We start from the raw sequence: 11496 nt of genomic DNA, 5'->3' as shown, positions 1-11496 counted from the left end.
TGTGGTATAACAGTATTGTGTGATAAGCTCCTTAAAATGGGGTGAGGGGCATTCAACTTGTTTTTGTGCTTCCTGTACCCCCTACTGCTCCAGACTGCCTTTTTTCCTGGCAAAAAAATGGGGGAAGGGATGAATTGGGGTTTTTTGGGATGTTCCAGAAGCATTAACCCACCTTATAAATAGGTCACAGCCTAAAATACCCATCATCAGCCAACACAGCTGTTTTATACTGACTTAGAGTATTAATACATCTTGCCCACTATTACCAACTCTAACAAGCAGTGGATTCCCAACCTCTGAGACAGAGACCTTTACATCTTCAGTTACTTGCAATCCTGTTTAGGTGGGGATGCTGGGAATTGAACTTGACACATTCTGAATGTAAAGCAGGTGGACTATAATTGACTAAACTTTTCTCCCATCCCTTGTTTTGTTCTTTGTATTTGGAATGCAGGGAAGCTTCAGCAAAAAGCAGAATGTAAGACAATACAGCGGCTCCAATTTAATAAGGCAAAATGGTTGATGCAGGGTAAGGCACATGCACAGAATATTGTTAGGGAAGGTGTAGATTCAACATTCACTTCCAGTTTACAAAGAATTGCTTGAAGAGAGGACTTTCACGGCCTTGGGGTAAGATTTCCACCTGCAACCAGGATAAAGTTAATTGAAATGAGGACACTTATGCAGATATAGCTATTCTGTTGCTCTAGTTAGTTGAAAGAAGACTGGTAGTCTGAAAGGTGTAACCCAGAAAGGGGCAACTTTTGTCTCGCCAGATGTTGGTCTGCAATTTCCATCATACTTCATTCAATATGCTAACTAACAGGTTAACAACACTTGAAGTCAGAGTAGGAATTTAACAACATTTGGAGGACCATAAATTAGGTAGCCCTGTTATCAGGATATATGGAAGTGGTTTCTCCTCCCCTGTGAGGAAAAGTGTATTGGCAGGATTGTATGGGCAAAAATGGCCCTTCAGAAAAACTGGTTTGATGCCATGATTGCAGGAATGAAGTATCTTTAGCTTGCCAGATGTTTGGATTATAATGCCCACTATCCTTTGCCACTGGTCATGATAACTGGCATTTCTGGGAATTGAAATCTAAACATGTAGATCTAAACATATGAAATCTAAACATGTAGCCAGAGGTTACCTGCCCTTGTGTTGAGGCTAAGACTAGCAATTTGAATAGCGTCTGGAAAGATACTGACAGCCAATACATCTGAAGTGAGATTTGAGTCAGATTTAAATGTTCTCCAGCAGCATCCAAGTTCCTAAATTTTGTATCTATGGAAGCTTCCTGAGCATTTTCAAAGGCAGTCCAGAAGAAAATGCACTGTCCTAGTTGATTCTGGAGTTCAGCAGAGGAGGCCACATCCAGCTATTCCAGATAGGGGCTCAATCAATATACCAAGCCAGAAACTTGTAAAGGAGGGTGTCATCATCCCACACACCCTAAATCTTCTCCCATTTAAAAAGTATCCAGTTCCTTATACCTTCCCTCATAGGATTTGTTTTCCATAATCTGTGATGTTCTTTGTTATCCTTCTCTGAACTGATTCTGGTTGTCTACCTCACTGCTTCTTAAACTACCCAATATGGTAGAGTTTCCCCTACCAGCCCATGCCAAGCACCAGGACCATATGGGAAACACATATTTCTTTCCTTCCTTGCCACAGTCCAGCAGCCAACAGCTTGAAAACATGCCAGTCCATGGGCACTACATTAAGTAGCACTGGTTGACATCCTTCTTAAAGTGCTACGCTCTTCTATCATTTTGCTTGCTTGCTTGTGCCATCTCTGCTTCCTACCTGTGTGTTCAGGGGATACTCCATTTGGGAGATGAAGTTTTCTGCCACCTTCAGAGCAGCCTGCTGTTCCTGTTCATTGGCTCTGAGGCCTACTCAAGAAAAGGAAGGAAATAGGACAAGTTAGAAATGCTATCATGTTCTTTCTGGAAGAGAGCTAGGAAACTAATACCCTTAGAAAGAAAGAAAGAAATTGCCTAATTCTGAACCTTCTGCTTACCTTTCCTCTTTCCTTTTCATTGCCGCTGCTTCCCCAGAGCTGGCGGGGCTTGCGGCCCTGCTGCTGCACCCGCCAGCACCAAACAAGTGGCAGCAGCAGTGGCGTGGTAGCAGTTCCGGAAGCCCCGCCAGCACTGGGGAAGTGGTGGCAGCAAGAAGGAAAGAGGGATGGTAAGCAGGAAAGAAAAAAGGAAGGAAAAGAAGGGGGAGAGGGAGAAGGAAGAAAGGAAGGGAGGAGAGGGGAGGGGAGGAAGAGAGAAAGGAAGAGAGGGTCTGGTCAGGGCTGCAGCCTTCCAAAGGGGTTCCTGGGGAGTGGGCAATCAGCAGAAGGGCTGCCGCCTTCCCCGGCTCCATCTAATGGGAACGACAAGCGTTCCCAGCAAAGAAAGCAATTTCAAAAAATGTCCCTTTTCATAATCAGAATGAGGGACCTTTTGGGAACCGCTTAGAAAGCAGAGTGGAGCCGGATCAGAACACAGATTATAAAGTGCCATAAGACTCTTTTCTCTTCTTCTAAACTCACATGATTTCTCCAATTTTTATCTCACACAGTTTACCTTTCCAAACATAGATTTTGCCACACTGCCCATTGTCCAAGATGAAACAGTCATCTGTGATGAGCTGGTCCTGGCGGAACGGACTAGACTCAGACACCTTCGTCAGGCTCATTTTCCCAGTCATATCTGAGACCTGAAGGAAAGAGAAACAAGTTCTTTTGAAAAGTTAAGGCACCCAAGACTAGTGACATTCTCACGTAGGCAGATTTCAGGCTTGTGGGAAACGAATAGTGTTTTTACTAGACTTCTCAGGTCCATCAGCCAAAATTGGGTGCAGGCAGCTACAGCACTGTGTGTTCACTTGGACCTTGGTATAAAATGATGGCTGGGAAGAGACCCATTTCCTCTGCATCATTTTCCAGATGCACTAGTATCACCTGCATAGTGAGCATAGCATGGTCACTAGTGCATTCTGAGCTACTATGAGCCAAGGATTCTAACAACTTAATTTAGGGTATACCTTGTACAGGACAGCTGCCACTGCATTCTTCCGATCAGCAACAGCATCTTCTTCAGGACTGCCCTCTTTCAGAGGAGGCCTAGGGCCCAGCACCTAGGAAAAACAGTACACAATACTGATCACTGGCATCTTCTTACAATAGGTTCATCTCCTGCCTTAGAACCCCAGGTTTCTCCCCTTCAGGCATTACCTAAAAGTACTTTGATGTTGTTGTGTGCATCCACACCATTTTTTACTTATTACAACCCTAAGGCAACCCTAATTTCTGAGTTCCTATGCCATTAAGACTGAAGTCATTATACAGGTAAAAGTCTCTGAAATCCAATTTTGAGTTTGTCTTGCTTGCTTCATGCTAGCTGTTGTAACTGGGAGAACTGTGTCCAAGTTGAATGTCACAGATAAAATAATAAGAACACTGTTTAAACTGACTGTCCTACCCTGAGAACATCCCTTTATCTAACAAAAATGAGGATGTTTATGCTGGACTGATTAGAAAGACTCTGTTCTCTAGAAGGCCTTGCAACCTATGCAAAACAATTCTTTGTCCATGCTTACTTCCTCTCTGTACACGTAATGCTTAAAGTTATATAAATTGCTGGTGCTTCCAAATAAAGTGTGTCCACCTCACCAGCTTCTATCTCTCAGTTAAGCTGGATGCAGGGCCTGACTAATTGGAACCCTTGGCCAATGACTTGTATGGTACCTTCCTATCCATGTTCAGAGCTCAACCCAGCACCACTTTCTACTTGGGCTAGTATCTTAACCCAGTCCAATAGTGCTGGGACCTGTTTTATAATCTCTTAGCATCTCTAAGCTTCCACACATCTTCCAAGGCTGATCATCCTAACTGAACACTTGAATTCCACCAACACAGGGCCAGCATCAAACCTGCTGCATAGCTGTCAGTTAAAGTTTAAGATGTTCAATTATATCCATGCTCTGTCTAGCACCAACCTACAGTTCCCCTGACATTTTTCTTCCCTCGCAACAGTCTTACCGTTATCATCTCAGTTGGCTCTTCACCATCTGCAATGATCTCCACTCTGGCTTTCCCCTTCCTCTCACTGTCCCGAATCGCAGCTGCCAAATCGCGGGCTTTGTTGCGCTCCAGAATGTTGGATTTTGCCCCACACCACGTAAAGATGGTCTGAAAGGAGAGGTCAAAAGGAAGAAATCCCAGTCTGATTTACGACTCCATCTATATCTGTACAGCTGCAAAGCCCTAGCAGAAAAGAACAAATCTTCCTAGCTTGCATATTCCCGTCTTCCAGACTCACCTCTCCCAGGTCCAGGATGAAGCAATCGCCAGTGTTAAAACTAGCCCAGCTAAGCTCCCTTTCAGTGGCTCGGATATTCTTCTTCCCTTTCACTTGGTAGAGTTTCTGGATGGGACTGTGTTCTTGGCTGGCCTGGGTCCTGTTAAAGGCAGATTCTACACCACCTTCCTATGGAGTAGAAACAAAGAGGTTGAGGTCTACAAGGAAGCAGTAAAAATCAGGGATGAGTATATCAAGTGGGGAAAATGTGGCCCTCCAAGTGTTGTTGGACTGCGACTCCCATCAGCCATAGCCAGCATGTCCAATAAAGAAGAATGCTGGGAGTCCTAATCAACAACACCGAGGGCTACACCCATCTCTGGTATATGCACTTATTAATATTATTATTATTATGCTTTATTTATATAGTGCTGTAGATTTATGATTAACTGACTGCTTTAACTGAATGGAAGTCCTATATTTGTGGTGAAATATTTTAAGTGAGGTCTGCAACTTGAAAAACGGGTCATGTGTTTGACCTCTCTCACCTGATATTTGATGCCATGAGGGAAGTACTCCATAAAAATATCTGACTCATTGCCCTGCACTTCCCGGTACTGGATAGGTTTTTCTTTAAGGAAGGAGTTAAGATGGGTGGAGAGTAGGGCACATGCTCCCTGTTCATCCCGGGAGGAGTTCTGGCCTGGGAGAAAAGGAGGGAGTAGCCATTTAACAGTATAGAAAGTCGTGTTAACACACCTTGCATACTCCATATTATTTTGGGGTACAAACATTTTGTTATATTTTGTTGTAATAGCAGTTGCATAGAGGCCGGCAGCATGATATTGGAAAGGTTGTAATTACCTTTAAATGAACTTCTCATGAGTGGTCACAGAAGACCTGAGGGCAAGTGGAAAGCACCCCTGTAACTTAAAGGTATAAGTATGGCTTCTTCTCAATAATGTATTTAGGAAGGGACAAAAATTCCTTATAATGGAATTTCTATTGCATTTCCGTCTATTTTGTTTCTTTTATTTAAGGCTTTGTGGTTTGCATCCAAGGTTTCAATATAGCTGAGCAGCATGTAAAAGACTCATAAACCAAGTCCTGTAGTGGCACCTCACTAGATGTGTGGAATTTTTGGAACAGCAGATATGTATTCAGATTATTATATAACTTGTTGTATTGTTAAAAATTGTTTTGGACTTAAACTGTGATTTGGTTTGGAATATTCATTTATAATTGGCTCAATTCCAGCTCAGTTGTTTCCAGACAGAGCCTGAAACCCTGGAAAATCCAATACCCATTGGGCAGTACTGACCTAGATAGACCAATGGCCTGACTCTGTATCAAACAGTGTCCCATATTTCACCTTGTGCAACTGCTTCCTTACCAATCCAGATGTGTACACTGGAATGATCATCATCTCCATTGTGGAGAATCAGGTATGAATCCCCAGTATAGAATATGCCTTTCATTTCTGCTGGAACAGACACCGGCTTCATCTTCTCCACTCGCCAGATGTGCAGGCCTGGCTCCTTTACTGAAGCATTGAAGGGAGAGCCACTGCAAGGCAGAAGGAGAGAAGGTGATGCTTTGGAAGTGGAAAGGAAAAATAGACAGGATGAAACCAAAGGGAAAAACAGAAAGAAGATACAGATAGAGGTGTGAAGGAAAAGCATCATTCATTTTTTTGTGGATTTTTTGGGTTATGTGGCCATGTTCTGAAAAAGTTTATTCCTGATATTTCACCAGCATCTGTGGCTGGCATCTTCAGAGAAGATCATCCAAAGAAACATCATTTCCAAGAAGATAGAATAAGAAGGAATCTAACAGGGAGGGGGAAGCCACAAAGGGAGTGCTTGTTCCTCCGCCATCCTGGCCACAACCTCAACTCCCTCCATGAGGCGAGGGCCAGGATAGCAGTGGAGCCACAAGGGGCACGCTTAGCCCTCCACCACAGCGGTGTCAACCAGGTGCCAAGCTTGCTCCATCCTCAGTCCTCAAGAGTAGGGAGTTGATGGAAATACAAGATTTCTCTTAAGAGGACTCCAGGATGGCAGAATCTGCTCCTCCACCCACAACTCCAAGGATCACCAGCTGAAGCCAGATCCAAAGTGGTGGCCCATGCTGGGATATTCTGTCCTCAGCATTAGAGAACAAACTGTACTTAACAAGTGATACATATTTTTAAAAGTTCTTTACCTTTTAGGAATTGCTGTGTACATGGTTCTGGGGTTCTGCAGAGAAACAAAAATCTCAGTTAGGCTTATCAGACATGGAACAGAGCATACACAAAGATTACAACCCTCATATGGAACAGAGGGACTACAGTTCCCTTTTTTCATGCAAAAGGTCCTACTAGCAATGACCACAGGGCCTGAAAAGATGTCTGCCTGAGGTCCTGAAGAGCTGTTGTCAGTTTGAACAAGGAACAGATTTGTCCTTTATTTGATGTCTCTCTGTTTGAAAGCTATGTGTTTTTCAGGTATAGAGAAAAAGTTACTCTTCTGGATGAAACTCCCATATTCTCCAAGTTGACTATAAAAGTAAAACTTTTCAAAGCTCTGTAGTGCAGATGGAGAAATAGTCTGACCCAGCATAAGGACTGAATTTGTTTGTATGTGTGTTTGTCCATATGCTAGGGAAGGGAAATGTTCAGCCCCCCTGATGCTGTTGAACTGCAACTCCAAGCAGTCTTACCCACCATAGATACCATTTTCTGACATCTCATATGTCCCCTTAAGAAACTAGGGAAATGTAAATGCTGATTAGCTTATCACTTAGTAGAGGAAGGGGACTTATCTCTCTCTTCTTCAAACACTGCAAAGATGTATATCTTCCTTCTGATGTGGTTGTGTATTTCTCATTTGGAAGCAAAGAGAAAGTCACCCCAAAATAAGAGTGTGGCTTCTTCATGCACTGCTAGCTCTTTAGGCATTTCAAACTAAAGAGTCTCTTACACAACAGAACTATAGCACTATGATTCCACTTTAACTGCCATGGCAACATCCTACAGAATCCTGGGGTTTGTAGTCTGGGGAGATACTAGCATTTTGGCTGAGAAATCTGAATACATGTCTCTAAATTGTGAATAACAGGATCACATAGCATGTTAACCACGGTAGTTAAAGTGCTATATCTATGCTATTCATATTGCTGTAATTATGTAGTGTGAAAGAACCCTAGCAGGAAAAGAAGCCAGAGAAGCAAAGGACCTGCAAGTTCCCAGGATTTCTGGAGTGTGGAGGTTCCTGGATTTATGGGATGTTGCCAAGCCAAGGAGAGAAAACTGATAAAAGGGAGGAAAGAATTTGTCTGCTGAATCCCTTGGCAGCTTTTAATAAGTATTCTCAGGTGTTTGGCGGATTAGGAAATTATATGGGATGAGATTAATCCCACCTGCGCTAGAAATGGAGCTTCTGCAAGTAGCAGGCTATCTAATGCTCAGGTTCTGGGCAGGCAATCCCAAAGCAGAGTTCTTTTAACACTTTAGGCAATACATGGGACATAGGGCAGATGTTGTTCCCCTGCACCATTTCTGCATCCCATGCTATCAGTGCCATTCCAGTTGCCATTGTGTGGCTGGCTGATTTTGCTGGTGTGGCAGAGGCATCACCTATGCCCACTTTTCACAATGCATGCTGCATATGACCAGAATTTGGAAACATTTACATTTTTTGGATGACATTTCATAGAATCCTTCAGCCAAAACAACCACTGGCCATGCTGGCTTGGAGATTCTGGGAACTTTACTCCAAAAAATGTAACTTTTCTAAGCCTTGTCCCAATGTACCTCCACACCACTGGAAGGCATGCCCCCACCTGCTATAAGAACACATCAGATCAGATTTTTGTTTGGCTGTGTCTCCTCACAATCTCAGCCAGAGCTTTTCTGCATTAGCTGCTACCTGATCCTTTTAATACAGCAGGAAAGACTCTGAAGGGAAGGATAGGTGTCCCTTTTCACTTCTCTCTTCCAGAATTTTCCCTAGGTTTTAACAGGCAAGATTTTGTTTTCTTGTTTGTTCAAAATTATTTATATCTAGTTCATTATTTTCACGTATTTTCTTATCTACGTAGTAGAATAGCTATATACGTTCTATCTCTAATTCTTAAGCACAATCCAGGGGCAGAGGATATGCTGGAACATTTTATTGCAACAGGTCCCTTTTGTTTTGGCTACAAGATCCCCAAAAGCTTAATTCTAAGAACCAAATAAATGGGGGGGGGGGGAAAACATGAGCAGATTATGCCAATGTTGAAGCTGCGGAGGTGAGGCGAAGAGAGAATCTCTTACTTTTTGTGATTGGCTCCATAACATACTTTTTAAAGAATGGCATTGCATGATTTTGCTACAGCTGGAAGGAGCTGGGGCAAGGTCTTGTGAACTGCATCATTCCATTACCTGGTGGTTTCCATTTGCTGCAAATTTTAATCCAGACTTTAAATTATCTATCCAAGGTGCTGAAACATATCCCCTAACCCACACCAGTTCCTTGGAAAGCTCATTTAAACCAGCAGCGGACAGAGAATTAATCTGATGATATAGGTGCCACTAGCTGTTCCTGCCCTTACTTCCACACATTTGCCCATAACTCTGATTATGGAAAAGTCATTGGTATCCTTTTTGAAAGACATGAAACCCCTAACTTGACTTTGTAAGGAGAAATGAAGGTGATAACATGATTATTGTTTATGAATATTAGTTGTAAGTTAAAATTATGTATACATGAAGTTTAACATCTTAAGTGTTAAGTGGGGAGCTGGAACCTTAGAAGTTCTCCAATAACTACAGAAAAGCTAGTTAAAAGTCATATATTTTATAGCAAAATTGTAGTTTGTTTGTGTGTATTGATTTGTTTTGATGATTGTTTAATATGTGCATTTTTGTGTGATATATGTAATCTTTTAGCGAATGTAGAATTTCGGTTAAAAAAAAATACCCCATGAATGAAGGATGGAAGAGATGCTTAGCATGCAGAGGATTCTGGGTTAGATCCCTACCTTTTCTAGGAAGGGCAGGGAAAGAATCCTGCCTGAAATCCTGGAAAGCTGATCCCAGTTAGTGTCAACAATAATGGATTAGCAGGAGCAAGCATTTAACTCAGAATACAGTTATTTTCTAGGTTCCCCTACAACTGGAGACAGAAATGTCCCCAGTATTCAACTGAAAAGTTTCAATGAGATGAAGCAAGCAAAAGTGCTTTTAACATGCACTCAGGTTTTTGCCAAGCTCTTTGCCTGCTATTCTTTCCCTTAATCACATACAAAGCCAGGGCTTCACCACACCCCTTGTCAGATTTATAACATTTGCATCCCACTATAGAAGAAAGGGTCGCATTTACACTCACCAAGACCGTAAAAATCCCACCGGCAGTCTCTGTTTCAAATGAAACTCTTCACAAGGAGGAAGGCAAAATTTCATGGGTGTGGCCCTTCCTTCCCTCTCAAGTCAAACTTTTCATTGCTTCATTTCTTTGTGGCTGGAGGGGAAAAGAAAAATGCAGAAAGAATCAGCTGTGGTCAAAGGAGAAATGACTCACTTCACTTCTGATTTGCTGTTTCCCGGGGTTTTTTCCTGTCATGTGTTCAGTGCATCACTTCACACACTATTGCCCTTTGGCCCTACCTGCATCGGTTTGCTGGTGAGCCTTTCAGGAAGAGCCCTGCAGAGTGCTGACAGTGCGCCTAAAGCTATGTCTACTCATGTCGAATCTTGCCTTTTGCCCAACCCCATATATTCTATGGGATTCATGTCTTATGCAAATTGCAGGAGGAGGAAAGTCACAAACATCTTGCAATTTTAATCAAGGGAAATGAGAGACTTCTCTCTTGCAAAGCCAAGAGAGGAAACACAATCGGTTCATTTTTCAGTCCTCCCGGCGATGCACTCTTGAATTCCGGTACATTGCGCACACCTGTATTCGAAGCCAAACCACTGTGACATGAAAATATTTACAGAGACTCTGGTCAAGAACACCGCCACTGCTCCTTGTCTTCTAATATCAGTGGACTCAACTAAGGTTGTAGTAGTTTCTGCACACTAAGAAGGGCATAGGTTGCCAGGAGCTGAGTCCTTTAGCCTGCCTACCATGGTTAAGAGAGTAAGATTTGTTGGTTATAGCCTTGCTTTGCTTGCTCACAATGTATCATAGAGTACTGTTTTAAATGATAGGGCATATCATAGTAGTGTGCTAAGTGCTAAGACTGGTGCGCATACTCCTATGTGGTTAACAAGAAGATGGGGAAGGAAGTTGAGACTGTGCCGGGAGATCCAAAACCAGTCTCTTGAGAACAGATGGAGTGAAAGAAGGAGGAGCACCATGGGGAAAGGTGAAAAGGAGAGTGTTTTGGTTTTGTGACGAATGTAAGAATGTAGTCCACTAAAAATTTGAAATTATGTATGCTTTAAATAGGCTTTGCTAATGCTGGTTCTTTAGTCCTGACAACACAAATCAGTGGTGAACAGCTATATTTTCTGAATAAAGCTTTACAGGTTTTGCAACTGAAAGCTTGGATTTCTGAACTCATGACACAGGCAAGTGATCCCATAAAAGAGGGCCTACCTATTTTGCACCCCTTATTTTATACAATCACTGCTAGGGGGCCATTCATGCTACAGAATTATAATTCTATTACAGTGGGCCCTTGGTATCCATTGGGGTTTGGTTCCAGGGTGCCCCATAGATACCAAAATCTGTGGATGTTCAAGTCTCATCAAATACAACAGCACAGTAAAATGGTGTCCCTATATAAATGGCAAAATCAAGGTTTGCTTTTTGGAATATATATATATATATATATATATATATTCAATCCATGGATGCTTTAATTCATGGATAAAAAAATCCATGGCTATGGAGGGCTGACTGTATTCCACTTTAACTGTTATGGTTCCATTCTATGGAGTCCTGGGATTGGCACTTTAGAGCGAGGCATTTATAAGTCTCAGCCAGGGAGCTCTAGTGCCTCACTAAACTACAAAACCCAGGATTCCACAGAATGGAACCATGGCAGTTAAAGTCAAATAGTGCTGTAATTCAGTCATATGAATGGGCCCCACAGCAACCCTAAAGCATGTTCCTGTCTGACACAGTGCAGTATAAGCTCCCTGCCACAACATGCTCTGACAAGTAAAAATGCGCAATACCCAAACAAACAAGTTATTTTGGTGCAGGGGGCAGAAAATGCC

General features: G+C 42.5%; 1 protein-coding gene across 2 annotated transcripts; it reads right to left on the bottom strand.

Annotated features, from left to right (window-relative positions):
* Window positions 1–482: 482 nt before the first annotated feature.
* Window positions 483–9787, bottom strand: CAPG (capping actin protein, gelsolin like). Of its 2 annotated transcripts, XM_089537785.1 has the most exons (10): window positions 9656–9787; window positions 6507–6541; window positions 5695–5867; window positions 4850–5004; window positions 4323–4490; window positions 4043–4192; window positions 3046–3138; window positions 2586–2718; window positions 1813–1901; window positions 483–643 (listed from the first exon to the last, which is right to left on the bottom strand). In XM_089537785.1, exons 2-10 carry the CDS (start codon window positions 6527–6529, stop codon window positions 578–580), a joined length of 1050 nt encoding a protein of 349 aa, XP_089393911.1. In that variant the 5' UTR covers window positions 6530–6541; window positions 9656–9787; the 3' UTR covers window positions 483–577. The 2 variants fall into 2 exon arrangements, with proteins under 2 accessions (XP_089393911.1, XP_089393912.1); XM_089537786.1 differs by lacking the exons at window positions 6507–6541; window positions 9656–9787 and adding an exon at window positions 5166–5201 and having other exon boundaries at window positions 5695–5759.
* Window positions 9788–11496: the final 1709 nt, after the last annotated feature.

The sequence above is a fragment of the Sceloporus occidentalis genome, unplaced genomic scaffold (genome assembly GCF_023333645.1).
Source record: "Sceloporus occidentalis isolate IW3139 unplaced genomic scaffold, rSceOcc1.0.p SCAF_9, whole genome shotgun sequence".
Classification (NCBI taxonomy): domain Eukaryota; kingdom Metazoa; phylum Chordata; class Lepidosauria; order Squamata; family Phrynosomatidae; genus Sceloporus; species Sceloporus occidentalis.
This window is presented reverse-complemented; position numbering and strand designations above follow the sequence as displayed.